The sequence below is a fragment of the Pristis pectinata genome, chromosome 29 (genome assembly GCF_009764475.1).
Source record: "Pristis pectinata isolate sPriPec2 chromosome 29, sPriPec2.1.pri, whole genome shotgun sequence".
NCBI lineage: Eukaryota > Metazoa > Chordata > Chondrichthyes > Rhinopristiformes > Pristidae > Pristis > Pristis pectinata.
Window position 1 is genome coordinate 1,391,614 of NC_067433.1, and position 20,584 is coordinate 1,412,197.

Here is a 20,584-nt window from a genome sequence, read left to right on the forward strand (position 1 = left end):
TGGTCATAACACGGGTTGCCTGTATTATCTGTTACAGCCCCAAGCCCTGGAATAATTATTTTTAAACTTTCAACACATAAGTAAAGATAGGATTGCATTAAGGAAAATCTAATTCTTGAACCACTCATTTAATTATCTTTTTGAGGCTCAGCGTTAAAATTTGAAGATACTCTAGTTAGGTGTCTTGGAGCTTTTCAGTATACAATGGAAGTTGTTGAAGGAGCCTGAGGATAAGTTGACTGCACATGCTTGGCTTTGCAAAGGTTCCAGAGCCATTAGATCCAAGGAGATGGAGGGAAGTAACTTGCAAAAATAGAGAAATTAGTTATATTTTTTGTCTCCATTCCTAGGTCCTCGTTTCTTTTCAATAAATTGTGATTAATGGCAGGTTTCCCAGATGTGTTCTAATAAGGTAGGCAACCTCTAGAAATGAAGCCTTGTAAATTATCTTATAAATCATTAAGAAAATGTTGTATTTTCCCATTTTGTTGTTCACAGAAGTGCTAGGGCAGTATAGTTTTATTTGTCAGTGATCTGTCACAGTATCTGGTCACAAGACCACCACACCCATTTGTTTTACAGTTTGGGGAAAGTTAAGGACAAATTCAATCTTATAATAAAAGTCAAGACTTCCATTTAAACTATTGTTGGATATGCTTCTGAATTGGTTGAAAGCTCCCAAAGAAAGCACAAGTTGCATTCTTTGGGAGCTTTTATTCTGTTGCTCAGAGTAAATGGACAATTTTTTTTAAAGTGTATTTACAAGGTGGAGTTTACAGTAAAATGGTTAGGCTGTGTCATCTGTTGTGCTTAACTGAGACCCAGCAAACTTTTCCTCAATTGGTCTCATATTGATCATGTCCTCAATTGTTTGTCCCGTGTGTAAACATTAGCTCTCTCACTGTTATCAGCTGGGTAATGTAGCATAACAGTGGCATCATGATTCAGCAGATCACTGTTGGAGATTGATCCTGTGTCAGCACAAGAGTGCATTCTGAAACTGAAATTTCATTAACTCCTACAGAGCATACAAAATTCTCATTACAGACATGCAGAGAGCACAGAAATCTCACCACCTCATGCTGCAGATTCTGAATTTTCATTACAGGCATTCTGCAGACACTGAAATCTCAATACAGACTTGCTATGCGCTGAGATCTCACCACTTTGTGCAGACAGCACTTGAATCTCACTGCTTCGTGTGACTTGTGTTCAGTGGGGGAATTAGGGATGGGTAATAAATGCAATCTTGCCAGTAACGTCTATTGTGGCGAAACCAAAAAAAAACTTGCAAAGCACTTCTCACAATCTTGTGATGTTCCAAAACAATTGGCAATCAATAAATAGTTTTTGTTTTGCATTGTTTGAGCAAATGTAGCAACAAATTACACATGGAATGCATGAAATAGCAGGTAAAGTAACTCATTAGTTGATCAATCAATCTGTTCATAACAGTTTTTGCTGAAAGAGAACTAAATGTTGACACAACATTGTGATAACTCCCCTTCAGGTCTAAAGGTATGACTGTGGGAAATTGTGTGTCCATTTGATCAAGCATTTGGGATTTTTGTTTATTATATCATTTGAACTCCCAGCTGCAGCACCCCCTTCTTTGCACTCCCTGCGCACCCTCCCAAACAAAAAACCAGCACTGCACTATAGTGAATTTGTGCTCAAGTTCCTGAGGAGGTTTTGAATCGTGCATTTAAGCGTCGCTGACCACAACTTCTCCTTAAAAGCCCTGCAGAGCTGAGAAAGGTAAGGTGCTCTTGGCCTCAAGTTCCAGGGGCAGAAAGATAGATTTCATAAAGACGTCTTGGGTCTGGTTTGACTGCGGACAGATCCAAGGAAGAAGGATGGTTAAGGTGACCAGCATTCAGACAAAATCCTGGCGATGATATGGCTCAGATACTGAAATATGCCCTTGGATCACTCTTACCAAAGTGGAGCTAGAGTGTTTAACAGACACTCCAGTTCTTTCATAATTTGGCTCATATCAGCAGAGAGAATTGGCACTGGCACCAATCCTTTAGACCCATCACTAGCTTGACATTAGCATAATCCTGGTTGCAGTTTGTATTGTCCTTTAGTAACCACCATGTTTATTGTTTCAGAGCTTAGCCCAGCTAGAGATACTGTGTAAACAGCTCTATGAAACCACTGACACGTCCACTCGACTACAGGCAGAAAAGGCCCTAGTTGAATTCACCAATAGCCCAGACTGCCTGAGCAAATGCCAACTGCTCCTAGAGAGAGGAAGTGTAAGTACCATCAACCATTAAGTACATATTCTAGTAGTTTGTAGACAGTTTAAGTGGTATGCATGGAAGTACAAAGTGACTTAACCTTGGATCGTGAAATATCCACTCCACCTTGTTTACTCGTGACTACCTTAATCATGGGCACCTTCCTACTCTCCTAGGTCTCCCTACGTGCATGCACGCACGCACGCGCACACACACACACACACACACACACACACACACACACACACCTTAATTGACGGGAATTAAAATCTTCATTCCTTAATCATTTTTCTTGGATGGCATTGATTTGGGTGCTTTCCAAGCAATGCACTAATTCTGTAACCTTGCAATCCATTTAGGGTCCCAATAATGCAATTGATGGGAACAAATTCATAGATGGCTCTCGAGAATTTTTATCCAACATGTAGGTTCCTACAGACTATGTATGTGTGAATATAAATGTAAAATAAATTTTAGACAGCATTAGAGTTCATTGTGTAATTTTATGTACAATGTTCACTTACGAAAGATTGTAATAGTGTTTTGATTTATTAAATTGCAAGTAATTGCAGAATATTACCCATTTGTCTGTCAATCATGGATTCCGTCTGGATTTAAAATATAATTCAATGCATTGGAATTTGACACTTTGCTCAGCGTATGGTTTGCTTCAATTTAACTTAGTCTGCAAATCATAGAGAATTCATCTGGCATGTGTTTGATAGAAAACATCTGTGAGGTTCAAGGTTGCTTGCCATCATCTTAAGTGGTGAAGTGGCTGTTGATTACTGAGATATCGGTTTACCTTGCTGATGTAAGTGTCCCATATCCAAGAGCTGTATGCTCATTCATTTTCTCTTTTGCTTCTTCTCAAACTTATTGTGAGGTTTTCTTTGCTTTTCAAGTCATGAAAAAATCTTTTTATTAATATTAGTCATTCAATATAGGGAGGGTGCACTTTTTTATTATTTGAGTTTGTAAAGATGCCAAATAAACATGAAGTGTCATTCACCTGAACATTAACTGACTCTCCGCAGATGCTGCTTGGCCTCCTGTGTGTCTCCATCATATTCTGTTTTAATTTCAGATTCCCAGCATCTTCAGGTTTTTGCTTTCCAAATATGCCTATTTCCGCTTAGAGCACTGTTTGTATCTCTGGGAAGAAATCATTATACAATCTACTCTGGAGCTCGAAAGATAATGTTGTATGTTGACTTTTGACCTTCACTGAAAACAAGGTGGTGGAAGACTAGCAAATGGACAGAAAACTGACATTCCTTTATGAAGCTTCCTTTGTTCCCCAAACCTCTAAGGACTGTGAAGGTCCAGCAGCTGAATGAGATAATATGCATCATCAGAAATGAGTTTTGTCCCATGCTTTAATACTTAGATTAATGTTGAGAAGAATGTCATTGTTTCACATGGCCCTTTCTTGTGTTGACTTTGAGATCCATAACCAATTAGGCCTCCAAAGATCGTGGTATGGCCTGGGTATACAGTTTGTTTGTTCTCAATTTCATGGATATTGTGACTTGTAGAAATTCACTAGTGTGCAAACTTAAATGTCTGGCTTTCCTCTCATCAACTGTATAGTTGCTATATTTTGATGTAAAGTCTAAGGTGACCACATTTTCCTTGGAAAATGTATCTAAATCCAAAGGAATTGAATGTACACAAAAGGAAAAGAAAGTGGTTGAGAGGAAAGACCTGAGGAATAAACTTAACAGAAACCACCACAGGTTCATTGGGCTGCATGGTCTCCTGTCCTGTGTTGATTCTATGGCAGTGAAGAACATTGTAATCTTGGAATTAAAGAAAATCACAAATTTACAGCTCAGCAGGATTTATCCATTCTACCCAGGTGCCGGCCCTCATCCGTTTATTTTTAAAATCTGATGATATGCCTCTACCACCCTTTCAGATCCCCACCATGTGCTGGATGAAAAACTGTTTCCTCAACCCCTGACGATCATCTAAAATCCATGCCTTCTACTGTCATTGATACTCCTACTGATGGAAATAGGTCCTACTCTTTCCATCCTACCTTTCTTGGCCTTCTCTGATCCAATGATTGGTTGGAATGTAGAATCAACTACCATAGGAATGATTTCATATTTCCCTGCAATGTAGGAGGCCCATTGAATCTTTGTCGGCTCTCTGAGAAATCCCATGAATCTCATTTCTCCCATTTATTTCCCTACTGTCTCAAATATGCACATTAACTCTTCTTCCCACCCACCCCACCCAATTCTCCCACCAGCAATGTACACTAAAGATAATTTACAGTAGCCAGTTAATCTACCAATCACCATATCTTTGGTGTACAGGAGGAAACCAGACCACCCAAGGAGGAAACCCACAGGGTCGCAGAAAGAACATGCAAACTCCACACAGACAGCACAGAGGTCACAATCAAATCTGGGGCTCTGCTACGTATAGGAAAAGCTACATGTAGAAGGGAAAAGGAAAGTATGTTGATAGAGTAAGGTGTAAAACGGGTAGGAGGCTGGTAAAGAACATTTCGGCCAGTAAGGATTTCTTAAAAATAAAGCCACATTCAATGTAAGCACAGAGATAGCTAGATATTGGTGTCCTGATTTAGTAGCAAAAGTTTTGGAATGATAGCAAAAGCATGTCTTGTCCATGTACCACTGATAGGAACCTAAACCTGGACCTAACAAAAATTGCACCCTCTTCGTCAATTAAGTATTTTACAAAAATAGCAACAATATTTCCAACACTATAGTTCATTGACAATAATGTAAGTTCTAAGAAATAGTTTATCTTTCTAAAATCTTCCTCTCATTGTTCTCCAGTCATCGTATTCACAGTTGCTGGCAGCAACCTGCCTTACAAAGCTTGTTTCGCGAACGAACAACCCTTTGCCTTTAGAACAACGTACTGACATACGTAAGTATAGAACTTGCTTTTTCCTTTGCTTTCCTTAGCCGATGCAGAGAAGCCCTGCAATCTGCTCAAACTTTTCCACATGAAATGGGGTTGATTTGCTGCAGATAGTGATATGTTTCAACATACTTATGTCCTCCAGTGCTACCTTACTGCTGAGGTCTCATTGCTAATTCAGGGATTCCAGGGATCTTCTAAAAATACTGACAGATTTCTGGGTATAAAGTATGGCACACTCCTGGGCATTCTATACAACTACTGGCACATGTGCGAGCGTGCAATGTACACTAACGCTTCAATACATTGCTGAGGAAGGGCTGGGCTTCAGACTGCGGCGTCTTTCAGCTGAGAAGTCGTAGCATGGTTTGGTTTGTCTGTCATCCCATATTATTCTGAACCAAATTCTTTACCTGAGTTCAAAAAGCTCATCAGATCAATTGGACTTGTATAAAGTCAGTTATATTTAGCCATAGTGTCATATAGCACAGGAAAGGCCTGTCGGCCCACCATGCTCATTCTATCAAGTATCCATTTATAGTAATCCTATTATATGCATTGGTAATTCAGATACTTGTGTAGATATTTCTAAAATATTGTGAGACTACATGCTTCCACCATCTAACTCAGGTAGTGCATTCTAGAATCCAACCATCCTCTGGATGAAAAAGTTCTTCCTGGCATCCCCTCTAAATCTTTTATTCCTTAGCTTAAGCTGATGCCCACTGGTTTAGATACCTCTGCTATGGGGAAAAGTTTCCTACTCTCTACCTTATCTATGTTCACAATTTTGTATACCTCTCCCAGGTCTCCCCTCAGCCTCCTCCACCTCAAGGAAAACAACCCCAGTCTGTTCTGTCTCTCCTTGTACTTGAAACCTTCCATCCCAGGCAACATCCTGGTAAATCTCCCTTGCACCCTCTCCAGTGCAATCATGTCATTCCTATGATGTGGTGATCAGAACTGCACGTAGTCACACAGTACTTCAGGTGTGGCCTAACCAATGTTTCTTAAAATTGTCCCGGCTCTTGTGTTCTGTGCCCCGGCTAATGAAGGCAAGCATTCCATATGTCTTTGATGCTTTATCTACCTGTGCTACTACCTTCAGAGATCTTTGGACTTGTTCACCTCACACTTATCAGAATTAAATTTCAGCTGTTATTGCTCTGTCAATTTTACCAACTTGTATCAATCTGTAGCTTTCAATTATCTTCCTCACTATCGACAACACCATTGACTTTTGTGTCATCTGCAAACTTATTGATACCTTCTTCATTCATATCCAAATTGTTAATGTATTTAACAAACAGTGGGGGTCCTTCCACTCATCCCTGTGGTACACCATTGGACACAGGCTTCCAATCACAAAAAGCAACCCTCCGCCATCAGCCTGTGCCTCCTGTTACCGCCAGTTTTGGATCTAATTGCTTAATCCCTGCCTTGCCAAGTACAGATTAATCCTCAGAATTCTGACCCTCAGAATTTTTTCTAGCAGCTTCCCTATCACTAACTTTAGACTCCTAGGTCTATAATTGTCGGGCTTATCGCTGCTTCTCTTTCTTGAATAAGGGTACCACATGTGCTGTTCTCCAGTTATCTATCTCAACTTTGGCCAGTGAAAATTTAAATATCTCTCAGGACCCCCAGTAATCTCCTCCCTTCTCGCATAACACCCTATGATTCTCATCAGGCCCTGGGGATTTATCCATCTGTAAGCCTGCTAAAACATCTTGTACCTTCTTTCTTATGACATGTTCTAAAACTTCACTGCAACTGCTCCCCACCCTCCCCCCCCGCCCCCGCCCCCAAATGATCAGACTATAATATCTCTTCCTGAGTGAATACAGATGAAAAGTGTTCATTCCAGACCTCACCCACGTCCTCTGGATCCATCAGAGTGACACTTTGGGTCCCTAATCTTAATATACATAAAACACTTCAGGATTTTCCTTAAACTTGTCTGTCAGTGATATTTCCTGCCCCTTTTTTCCTTATAATTTCTTTTAAAGTATCTTCCAATTCTTTATATACTCCTGTCAGGCCTCCCTGTTTTCAGTTCTCTTTACCTTTATTTATCCAAATTTTGATATCATTTGACATCTAGAGATCCTTGGACTTGCTGCCCATTCTTTTCACTCTTATGGGATCACACTGGGCTTGAACGCTCATTATTTCACTTGCGAATGATATGTCTGATGTAAAATTCCACTCTCTCTAAGCTTTTCACATTAAAGTACTTTCTTTAATACTGTGGAACTTGAAATCCCGTATTACTATAACCCTATTACTCGTGCATCTCTGTCTACATATCTACTCCTGCTGACTATTAGGAAGACTGTAGTATAACCACCCCCCCCCCCCCCCCCCCCCCCTTTTGTTCCTAAGCTCTACCCATGTAGCCTCATCTGAAGAGCCTTCCAGGATATTCTCGCTCAGCACCATATAATGGGCACCTTAATCAATATTGCAGTACCACCTCCTTTTTTAAATTACCCTTGTCGCGCCTGAAGATTCTACACCCTGGAATGTTGGAATGCCAGTTCTGCCCTTCTTTCATCGATGATAGCAACAATATCACATTACCATGTGCTGATCAATGTTCTGAGTCCAACTGCCTGCAGTGTAATGGTGGCCACTTCAAGTAACAATATTACTCATAGTTTGGGCATTGTTTTTACTTTGTCTCTCCAAAGACAGTGCAGTAATCCAGGTTGGGTTTCTAATGCAAAACTTAGGGAACATGTGTGTCTCACTGTTCAGATGAAGCAATAAATTGAGGCCTCATCTGCTTTCTTTCATTGTGGATTTCTCTGTAGTGTACTGTCCAACACTTATAATCTGCTTTTATCATTGGCATTTAATTATGTGCAAATTACCTCCCACATTTCAATAGTAATCAAACACTAAGGTGGGAACAAAAGTACTTCATCGACTGTAAAGTGCTTTGGGACATCCCTGGGTTGGGGCAGACTCCCTGAATAATCAATTTAGTTTGTTCTTTCACAAAAATATGAAATGCTGGAAGCACTAAGCAGTGTTGTGGGGAGCAAGACAGTCAGTGTTTCAGGCTACGGACCCTTTATCAGAAAAGTGAGATGACAAGCACAGAGAGAGGGAGGGGTGGGGAGAACAGATGGACTGTTTGTGGTAGGTTGCTGATAAGGCAACAAGCACTTCCAATTTAGTGCATTGCTGTTGGTGTTCAGTAGTCTCCTCTATATTGGAGAAACCAAATGTAGGTTGGCTGAGTGCTTTGCTGAACACCTCTGTTCATTTCATGAGCTTCCTGTCACTTTATTTTTCCGTTCCACTCTGACCCCTCTGCTCTCAGCCTCCTATGTTATAGAGTCATCGAGCAATACAGCACAAATACAGGCCCTTCGGCCCAACCAGTCCATGCTGACCATGGTGCCCACCCAGCTGGTCCCAATTTCCTGCATTTGGCCTATGTCCCTCTAAGCCCCGCCCCTTCACATACCTATCCAAGTGCTTAAATGATACTTTTGTACCTGCCTCAACCACTTGCTCTGGCAGCTTGTTCCATATACTCACCACCCTCTGTGTGGAAAAATTGCCCCCCAGGTCCCTTTTAAATCTTTCCCCTAAATCTATGCCCCATAGTTTTAGACTCCCCTACCCTGGGCAAAAGACTGTTACTGTCCACCTTATCTATGCCTCTCATGAACTTAAACATTTCTATAAGGTCATCCCGCACTCTCCTGCGTTCCAAGGAATAAAGACCTTGCCTGGCCAACTTTTCTCTCTCTATAACTCGGGCCCTCTAGTCGTGGCAACATCCTTGTAAATCTTTTCTGCACTCTTTCCAGTCTAACCAAGTCCTTCCTAAAACAGGGTGACCAAAACTGTACACAGTACTCCAAGTGCGGCCTCACCAATGACTTATACAACTGCAACATAATGTCCCAACTCCTATACAGTGCCCTGACTGATGAAGGCCAGTGTGCTAAACGGCTTTTTCACAACCCTGTCTACCTATGACGCCGCTTTCAACAAACAATGCACTTATACTCCTTGGTCCCTCTGTTCCATTACACTCCCTAGTGCCCTACTATTCACAGTACAAGTCCTACACTGGTCTGTCTTTCTAAAATGTATCACCTCACACTTATCTGTATTGAAATCCATTTGCCACTCCTCGGCCCACTTCCCTAACTGATCAAGGTCCCCCTATAATCTTCAATAACCTTCTTCACTATCAACACCACCTCCTAATTTCATGTCTTCTGCAAACTTACTGATCAAGCCTGTGCATTTCCATCCTAAGCATTTATATAAACAACGAATAACAAGGGTCCCAACACCGACTCCTGTGGCACGCCACTAGTCACCGTCTTCCATTCCAAGAAACAACCTTCAACCACCATCCTCTGCTTTCTACGTCCGAGCCAATTTTGAATCCATCTAACTAGCTCTCCCTGGATTCCATGGGACCTAACCTTCCAGACCAGCCTGCCATGTGGGGCCTTGTCGAAAGGCCTTGCTGAAGTTCATATAGACAACATCCATTGCACTGCCCTACTCTCGTCTACCTTTTTGGTTACCTCATCAAAAAACTCCAATTATGCTTGAAGTACACTCAAAGAACAGCCAGCCTCTCATCTTCCATCCGGGCCTGTTGCAACATTTAGAACATAACATTTTATATAACAATTTCAGATAGCTATCCTTCTCTCTGCTATTGTGGCTGTTTCAATTTGTTTCTTTGTTTTACCTCCTCTGTCTCTAATAGCCAGTTTTTATAGTTGTTATCTTGACAACTTTGGTTTATACCCTAATGCAGACAGTCCTTCTGCTCTCTATGTTTCTCTGCAACTTATTTTATTCAATTTTTCTGTTCTGTTGAAGTTTCTTTCACCTGAAATGTTGACTGTTTCCTTCCTACGGTTATTGCTTGACCTGCTGAAGGTTTCCAACTTTGTTTTTGTTTCAATTTCTAGCAAGTGCGTTTTTTTTTGTTCCGTGTTCTTTTCTTAAATTGGGTTATAAGGATTCAGTTTTTTTTTTACAGAATGTGATTCATTTTCCCTTTCTGTTTTGGCATTAGGAAACTATGTCTTGAATTACCTGGCGACCAGACCAAAACTGGCAAACTTTGTCACACAAGCACTCATCCAACTCTTTGCCCGAATCACCAAACTGGGCTGGTTTGACTGCCAGAAGGAGGAGTATGTCTTTAGGAATGTCATTGCTGATGTCACAAGATTTTTGCAGGTGGGTGTTGCTGCAGTTAAGCTTTATTTATTGGTAAGCATTTATTCTTGACTTCATAGAGTCAAGAATAGTCAAATTTATTTTAATAATTTCTGTTCATCCTGAGGCCTTATCTCTTTTGGATACCAAACATTGCACAAAATAAACTTAAATTTCTTTACCTGATGCTCCCTCTCCCCAGTTCAGTCAGCATAAGAAGCTATGTAAACTGAAGCATTCTAGATTCAGTTTCTAGCTTGTTAGAGATTCAGATGTAAGGTTCCAAGATGGGCAAATTTAATTATGATAATCAGTCATAATCTAGTTAGTGGTCGAAAAGGTTTGAGGATCTAAATGGCTTCTTTTGCCCACGTTCCAGACAGTGTTTCAGAACTACGGTGGAGGTTTGACAGAGTCCTCCAGCATATCAGTGCTGGAAAGTGTGGAGTAGGATAAAATCACCCCCACATGTGACACCCATTATTGTACTCCTTGCTCTCTGTCAGTGAGTTGTTGAATCCCGACTGTGATCGGAGAACTCCAGAATCATTCAGTACAGCAGGAGGCCAATTTTGTCCCAATTGCTGAAAAACATCATAGAGTGGTACAGCACAAAAACAGGCCCTTCAGCCCATCAGGTCCATGTTGACCTTTTCACCCAGCTGCACTAATTCCATTTGCCCACATTAGATCCATATCCTTCAGTGCCTATTCAAGTGCCTGTCCTAATGTCGCTTAAGCATACTGATTGTATCTGATCCCACCACCACCTGTGGCAGCGAGTTCCAGATATCAACCACTCTGTGTATTTAAAAAAAAAGTTCCCATCTTGAAAGCTCCTTCCTCTGACCTTAAACCTGTGCTGTCTTGTTTTATATATCTCTACCATGGGAAAAATGTTCTGACTATCTACCCTACCTATGTCCCATAATTCTATATACCTATATTAGGTGACTCCTTAGATTCCTTTGGTCCAGAGAAAAGAAACCCAACCTATCCAATCGCTCTCCATAACCTTCAATCCAGACAACATTATTGTGAATCTCTTCTGCACTCTCTCCAGTGCAACCACATCTTTCCTATAGTATGGGGTACTCAATATTCAAGGTGCGGTATAATTAATGGTTTGTAAAGGTGCAACATAACACCCCAACTTTTAAATTCTATGCCCTAACCTAGAAAGGCAAGTACGCCATGTGATGTCACACCCTATCCATCTGTGTGTCATTTTCAGGGAACTGTGGACTTGAACCCTAAGATCCCTCTGTATATCAACATTCCTTAGCACCCTACCATTTACTGTATATGGCCTACCCCTATTTGACTTCTTTGACTTCCCAAAGTGCATCACCTCACACTTGGATTAAATTCCATCTGCCAATGCTCTGTTCAACTTTCTGTCCGATCTATATCCTGCTGTAGCTATATCTTTGCTACCCACAACACCACCAACGTTCGTGACATCCGCAAATTTACTAATCTTACCTTCTACATTCTCATCAAAGTTGTTAATATATCACAAACAACAAAGGTTCCAGCACCAATCCCTGTGGTAAACCACTGGTCACAGACTTCCAAGCAGAAAAACCGTTCTACTATTGCTACCCTCTGCTCCTATCATCAAGCCAATTTTGGATCCAATTTGCCAACTTGCCTTGTATCCTTCTGGATCAGCCCATCAAGTGAGACCTTGTCAAATGCTGTACTAAACTCCATATAAACAACCTGTACTGCCCTGCCTTCATCAATCTTACTTACCTCTTCAAAAATACTCAGTTAAATTAGAGAAGGCAACATTTTCCCCACACAAAGCCATGCTGACTATCCCTGATCAGCCCCTGCTTTTCTAAATGTACATAAATCCTGTCCCTTGGGGTTTTCTCCAATAATTTCCTGACCACTGACCCAAGGCTCTCCAGCCTGGCTGTCCTTCCTAAATAAGGGAACAACAATAGCTAACCTCCAGTCTTCTGGCACCTCATCTGTGGCAAACAAAAATACAAACATCTCTGTCAGGGACCCAGCTAGCTTCTCCCTGTTTCCCGTAGAAAACTAGGATAGATCTCTTCTGGCTTGGGGATTTATCAACCCTTTGCATCCCATTCCATCTTGCATCTTTTTAATACTGACCTGTTCCAGATTATCCACCTACCCCTCTCTCTGAACTCTTTTCTTCCATGTCCTTGATGAATACAGATAAGAAATATTCATTTAGGACCTTGCAAACATTGCCTGGCTCCACATTAAGGGGACCCTAATTGCTTAATCTTTCCCTACTTGCTCTCTTGCTCCTGATACTGAGAGAATGTCTTGGGATTCTAAATTCTTAATCTTGAGTCAAAGATATTTCTTGGCCCCTTCTTGCCCTCCAAATTTTTTTTTAAGTTCTTTCCTTCACAATCTTTATTCCTCAAGAGGCTGTCTGGATTCCAGTTGCCTATACCTGCCATGTGTTTCCTTTTTTGTTCTTTGTCATTTTATCCTTTGTCATTTTATCAAAGGTTCTCTAATCTTGCCACCTCTGCCTTTCACCCTCACTGGCCCTGAATTCTTACTAACTTACTTTTGAAAGACTCCCAGTTGTCAGCTGTTGTTTTACCTGCAAGCATCTGCTCCTGATCTACTTATAGAGTCATAGAACAATACAGCACGGATACTGGCCCTTCAGCCCAACCAGTCCATGCCGACCACAGTGCCCACTCAGCTAGTCCCAATTTCCTGCATTCGGCCCATATCCCTCCAAGCTCTGCTCCTCCATGTACCTATCCAAGTACTACTTATATGACACTATTGTACTTGCCTCAACCACTTCCTCTGCCAACTCATTCCATATACTCACCGTTCTGACCTTTCTTTTAAAAAAGGTGCCTCACGGGTCCCTTTTTTTTTAAAATCTTTCCCCTCTCACAGATCTATGCCCCCCTAGTTTTGGACTCCCCTACCCTGGGGAAAAAGACTGTTATCATCCACTTTATCTTTCGCTTCTCCTATTTTCTAAGGAATAAAGGCCTAGCCTGGCCAACCTCTCCCTATAACTCAGGACATAGTCCTGGTATCATCCTCAAATCTTTTCTGCTCTCTTTCCAGTTTAACCAAGCCTTTCCTGTGACAGGGCGACCAAAACTGTGCGCAGTGCTCCAATTGCGGCCTCACCAATGACTTATACAACTGCAACATAATATCCCAATTCCTATACTCAGTGCCCTGACCAATGAAGGCCAGCATGCTAAATGGCTTTTTCACCACCCTGTCTACCTGTGACGCCACTTTCAATTAACTATGCACTTATACTCCCTAGGTCTCTCTGTTCTATTACACTCCCTTAGTGCCCTACCATTCATAGTATGAGTCCTACGCTGGTTTGACTTTCAAAAATGCATCACCTCACACTTATCTGTATTGAAATCCATTTGCCACTTCTCGGGCCACTTCCCAACTGATCAAGGTCCCCCTGTAATCTTTGAAACCTTCTTCACTATCAACAACACCTCCTAATTTCATGTCATCCACAAACTTCTTGTTCAAGTTTTATGCATCCACATCCAAATCATTTGTACAAGTAACGAATAACAAGGGTCCCAATACCGACCCTTGCAGCACACCACTAGTCACCATCCTCCATTCCGAGAAACAAACTTCAACCACCACCCTCTGCTTCCTACCTCCGAGCCAATTTTGAATCCACCTTACTAGCTCTCCCTGGATTCCTTGGGACCTAACCTTCCAGACCAGCCTGCCATGCGGGACCTAGTCAAAAGGCCTTGCTGAAGTTCATATAGACAACATCCACTGCACTGCCCTACTCTCATCTACCTTTTTGGTTACCTCTTCAAAAAAAACTCTAAAAGGTTAGTCAAACATGACTTCTCACAAAACCATGCTGACTCTTCCTAATGAGACTTTGTTTACCCAAATGCTGGTAGATATTGTCCCTCAGAATTCCCTGTAATAACTTCCCCCACCACTGATGTCAGGCTGACTGCCCTGAGGTTCCCTGGCTTGTCCTCACTGCCCTTTTTAAACAATGGAACGACTTTAACCACCTTCCAGTCTTCGGGAACTTCACCAGTGGCTAACAATGAAGGAAATATCTCCGCAAGTTTCTGTAGCCTCCCACAAAGTTTGAGGATGCACTCGGTTAGGCCCTGGGGATTTATCACCTTAATGCACTGTAAGGCTGCAGATACCTCCATGGTAATATGAATGTTCTCCAAAACATCTCCACTTGTTTCCCGTATCTCTTGAGCAACCATGATTTTCTCCTCAGTAAACACGGAGGAGAAATATTTGTTAAAAATCCCACCCATCTTCCTGTGTCTTGAGACATAGGCAGCTCTTCTGATCTCTAAGGGGACCTGCTCTCTCCCTAGCCACCCTTTTAATTTAGCTATAGAACCTCTTGGGATTTTCCCTAACCTTACCTGCCAGATCCATCTCGTACCCTCTCTTTGCCCTCCTAATTTCCCTTCGTGTATTCTTAATCCTTTTATAGTCATCAAGAGACTCACTTGTCCCCAGCCTCCTAAATGTATGCTTCCTTTTTCTTGACCAGAGCCTCAATAGCTCTCGTCAGCCAGGGTTCCCTAAACTTGCCAGGTTTACTCTTCACCCTAACAGGAAAATGCTCCTGGATTCTTAAAGACCTCCTGCTTGCCATTCCTTCCTTTCCCTTCAAACAGGCTTACCCAATCAACCTCTGCTAGATCCTACCTAATGCCCCCAAAATTAGCCCTGCTCCGGTTTAGGACCCTAACCTGTGGACCTGTCCAATCCTTTTCTATCACTATCTTAAAACTAGTAAGAATTATGGTCACTAGAAGCAAAAAGCTTCCTGACTGCCACTTCAGTTTCTTGCCTGCCTTGTTCCCCAAGAAGAGGTCCAGTATTGCACCCTCCTGAGTAGGTCTCTCTGTATATTGACTCAGGAAACTTTCCTGGACACATTTTACAATTTCCACCCCATCCAGGCCCTTAACACTGGGTGGCCCAGTCAATACCGCAGAAATTAAAATCTCCCACTAATACAGCCCTATTATTCTTACAGCTCTGAGCAATTTCTCTGCTCACCTGCTCCCTGCTGACTATTAGGGGGATCTATAATACAACTCCACTAGGGTGACCCTCCCCTTCTTACTTTTAAGTTCTACCCATATGGTGTCACTGGATGATACCCCAAGAACCTCATCTCTAAGCACTGCTGTTATGTCCTACCTTATCAAAAAGGCAACACCCTTTCCTCGCTTACCTGTACTTCTGTCACACCTGTAGCATCTGTATCCTGGAACATTGAGCTGCCAGTCCTGCCCTTCTCTAGGCTATGTTTCTGTTATGACTATAGCATCCCAGTCCTCAGAGCCAATCCATGCTGTGAGTTCGTCCGCTTTACCTGTTAAGCCTCGTGCATTGAAATAAATGCATTTTAACTGGGTATTCCTTTCCCTGCCTTTACTGTACCCCTGGCTATCCTGATTACTAGACTTGTTCTCACTGGCTCCTGCTTTATGCAATAACTTGCTCCCGCTCAGAGTCCCATCCCTCTGCCAGTCTTACACCAGGTCCTCTCTTGCGCTATTGAAATCAGCCTCGTTCAAGACCTTAAGACCTACCTTATCCTTTTCCATAACCACCTTGAAAGTTTCAGAATTATGGTCATGTTCCCACCTACTCTTCTACCACCTGCCCAGTTTCATTTCCTAATCCTATTCCATTGTCCTGTTCCTTCATCCTATTGTTCTGTTCCCAAAGTGCAGCAAAATTTATCTTTTTAGCCATCTTTGCACACCTTTTCAAAGTTATTTTGAGTTTGCTTCCAATATCACTTGAGGCTCAGCGTTCCTGATCATGGAGACTAGGTGTGGAAATGCATTGTGCCTGATTACACTGAAGGCTTGATTGTGGTTCCTTAGAGAATAGTGGCTTGGAAGTTGGGAATGTACAGGAGATTAGATGAACAAGGCATCTGACCTCTTGTTGTGCTTCCAGACTTGGCATCGGGTCCACGGGAGTTCCTGACGCTACTGAGGCAGCAAATCGGGTACATCTCCAGAGGGATCAGGCACAATATATTTTCTAGTTTTTCCGAAACGTTGACTGTTCATTTCTCTCCATAGATGCTGTCTGACCTGCTGACTTCCTCCAGCATTTTAATATATTTTCTAGCCATCCAGTGTAATCTCATTCATTTAATTGAGGTCACCTTTTCATTTTAAAGATGTTTTTGTTTTTTTTTTCTTTATTTCTCCATTTTTCATTAACAATTTCATGTGTTTTAATACATTTACTAAGTTTTTATATAGAGTTTTCCATCTTTAAAATTTTTTGTTTCAACTGTTTCTAAATGTTTCTGATCGCCGCCTCGCACGAGGCAGCAGCAAAGCCAGCAGTGGGTTGGGAGCCACGGGGCTGTAGGACTGATGTGAGCAGCACTGGGATAAGCACAACCTGGTCCATTTGCCTTTTCATCAACCCCTGGGTTTATTGCCAAATATTTTAAAACCTGTGCCTTCTGGTTATTGACTGCCCCAGTAGGACAGTTACTCTGTGTATTCACTCCATAAGGCATGGGATGTGGGAGTGAGGGCACGTATGGATTCATAATCTCCCAGGAGCCAATGACGTCCGGAAAAGACGAGAGAAGAGTTGACAGGAAGTTCATATTTTATAAAATAACACTTATACCAAATCCACACAATGTTTCTTGTTTCATATTTCCTTATGACACGGGTTATTCAGCCCCTTAACTTTATGCTGTTTTTCAGAGTAATCCCATCAACCCCATTTCCCCCCACCCATTGTGCTATAACTTATTCTTTCTCCCACGCCCATCAACTTTCTCCTGATTCTCCTGCTCCCCATCTATAGTACCCACAATCTCCAAACTAACACGCCTCTGATATGTGGGAGGGAACTGGATTGGGAAACCCACGCAGTCACAGGGAGAGCATGCAAACTCCACACAGCACCAGAGGTCAGGATCGACCCTGGATTGCTGGAGCTGGGAGGCAGCAGCATCTAATGCTGTGCCACTCACCACCCTCTGTTTGTGGAATGATTCCATTTCTAAGTCTAAGTCGGCAGGAAACCCGATCTGATCTTGTGCAGTGTGTCGATGTCCTGCAGCCAGGCTCTCCCTGTGTCAGCTCGATCGGCTGCTTAGTGAATCTGGGAAACAGAACTGTTGGATTAATGAGGCTTAAATGTCATGGATGAACTGTTCATAATTATGGCTAATTTGCTCAGGGGGAGAAACACAGGAAAAGAAGGTAAACAACATTGTTTCTGTCCTTCTCCACAGGACAGTGTTGAGCACTGTATTATCGGAGTAATGATTCTTTCCCAGTTAACAAACGAAATAAACCAGGTAAGTGCTGCAGTGACCTTCAGTGTCCTGTTTCCTTATTCATGTCCATTCCCTCTCTCCCTGTTTGTGTGTCTGTCGTGTTCTGCTCACAGAGTTTTGAGGCAGATGATCATATTATTCACAAATTAATAACATTTCTACTTGTAGTTCTGACAGCATTACTTCTGTGACTTGGCATTCTAAGATAAGGTATCTTTAGTCACATGTACATCGAAACACACAGTGAAATGCATCTTTTGCGTAGAGTGTTCTGGGGGCAGCCTGCAAGTGTCACCATGCTTCTTGCGCCAACATAGCATGCCCACAGCTTCCTAATCTGTGCGTTTTTTGGAACATGGGAGGAATTCTGTTCTGGCTTTCCCCAATGTTGGGTCTGGTGTAGTCCCTGTGGCCCAGCCCCACTGTGGTTTCAGTGTAATATCACACACACGTTCACCCTGTGCTATGATGCAGGCTCTTTTGTGTTAATTTTCCTGATTTCTGTTTTATTTTACTTCCTTGCCTATTGAAATTTCTGCTCAAAACTAAGTTACTCATTGACCTTGGATGAGGAAGACAAGTTGGTAACTATTTCTAGTGAGAACAGGATTTTGCTGTCTTTTCCTGCAGGAGGAGTCAATCTGGCTTAAACCAGATAAGTTTACTGCTTCACAGTATTGCATCAAGTTTAGCCGAAAATTGTCAATGATTGCACAATTAGTTCCTTATTTAAATTATGGACTTCTGTAATGTCAATAATAGACATTATATAGATGAATATTTTATCAGTACATCTTCCCACTGTAGTTTCATGGGTTATATAGTGATTTCAGAGAGGTGTGCACATTCAGTTCCAATCATGTATATATCTAACATCATGACTCTTGGATTTCCTGATTTGTCTTCTGATTGTGTTACTAAGGGTGCTAATAAATGAATGGTTCCCCTGTAACCATTTGTCAACTCTCACGTTGTACCGTTGTGAGTGAGAGACCTGTGACTCTGTGAAAGGTCACTGGGGAAGGTTTTAATGTGTAACAAGTGATGTTTGCAAACTGTTACAAAGTGGCAACGCCAAGAATGTACTGAAGTAGTTACAGGTTCCGAGTGCCTTCTCAGTACAGTGCTTTCCCGTGTATTGGGCTTTGTGTGTGTTTATATTTGGTTCCATCTATGTTTGAGGATTTGAATGGTGATGCGTTCTTAGAGTTTCTCTAGACCGCAGTCCTGTGTTTGTGCTGCCTGGGGAGAAGTGGTTCTGTTTCATTCAAATGAGCTTCATTGCTTTTGAAATGCTGCAGAGCGTCACTGTATTAAGAGGAAAGACCAAGGACCTGAGGCGATGTGAGGAAAATTACTTTTAATGAAGTGAGTGGGTCGGATTTTGAATGCATTGCCAGTGGAAACCGGTTCCACTGTGCTCTTCCAGCAGGAGCTGCATACATACTTGAAGGGACGTGGAGAAAGAGTTGGATGGGAAACGTGTAGCAGTTTCCCATCCAACTCTTCAGGAGTTGTAGGAGCAGGTGTAGGCCATTTGGTCCATCAAACCTTCCCCATCATTCAGTACATAATGGTGAATATCTGTCTCAGTACTGTTCCCCAGCTCTCTCTCCAGACCAGTTGATGCCTTTTTGGGTCTAGAAGTATTTCCATATCCCTCAGTGTATTCAGCAACTCAACCTTTATAGCAAATTCCACAGGTTTGCCTGACCCCCATCCTGATGGTGGCACCTCCTCCTAGGGAAAGCATCCCTGCATCCAATCTGTCAGAATTTTGTACATTTCAATTAGATCCCTGCTTATTCTACTAAACGCTAATGAATGCCAACCTAACTAACTAACTGACTGGATTACTGGATCACTGCCCACTCAGTGGGCCAAATGACCTCATTTCATGCTTTAAAACTTGGGACTTTTGTTTTGGCTCCAAAAATCAATGTCCTTGCAGTTCCTTGGCCTACATGCTTTGAATTGCAATGTAGGCCTGTTCTCCTTGGCAACCTGGTCATTCCTTAGGCCTGCCATGAAACGTGCCTGGATTGCTGTCTTCATCCACTTGGATTAGAGGCATATTTTTTATTGATTTGTCTGATAATTGACAAATATGTACTTGGTAACTTTTTTTTTAAGTTGATTCCTTTACACTGTCAACAATATTGACTTGTTAATCTTTTACCCAAGTCCTTGTCTCCACAATTTGACAAAGGTCTTTGTATCCTCTTTAGCCACAGGTGAGGTCTCAGGAGAATAGCCAATGTTGTTCCTCAGTTTAAGAAGGGAAATTATAGGGTGGTGAGCCTTCATCAGTTGTTGGGAAATTATTGGAGAAGATTCTGAGGGATAGGATCTACTCGCATCTGGAAAAGCATGGACTCATTAGGGACAGTCAGCATGGCTTTGTGTGGGGGAGGTCATTACAAACTTGATTGAATCTTTTTGAGTAGGAGACGAAGATGATTAATGAGGATAGGGCAGTGGATGTTGTCTACATAGACTTTAGTAAATGTTTGACATGTTCCCTCATGATGGTAGCCTGATCCGGAAGATTAAGGCACATGGGATCCATGGAGACTTGGTAGATTGGATTCAAAATTGGCTTGGCTAGAGAAGACAGGTAGTGGTGAAGAAGTGTTATTCTGACTGGAGGTCTGTGACCAGTGGTGTTCTGCAAGGATCAGTGCTGGGACCACTGTCTGATTTTATGTAAATGATTTGGGTGAAAATGTAGGTGAACTGATTAGTAAGCTAGCAGATGACATAAAAATTGGCAGAGTTGTGGATAGTGATGAAGGCTGTCAAAGGAGCCAGCAGGATATAGATCAGTTGGAAATGTGGCCAGAGAAATGGCAGATGGAGTTTAGTCCAGGCAAGTGTGAGGTGT

General features: G+C 42.1%; 1 protein-coding gene across 1 annotated transcript in view; it reads left to right on the forward strand.

Annotated features, from left to right (window-relative positions):
- The window catches only part of xpo7 (exportin 7), an 88,732-nt gene that overhangs the window by 14,078 nt on the left and 54,070 nt on the right, over window positions 1-20,584 (forward strand). Inside the window, 4 exon segments of the mRNA XM_052040719.1 lie at window positions 2,115-2,261; window positions 5,063-5,156; window positions 10,216-10,382; window positions 17,656-17,721. Coding sequence (XP_051896679.1) covers window positions 2,115-2,261; window positions 5,063-5,156; window positions 10,216-10,382; window positions 17,656-17,721 — 474 coding nt within the window.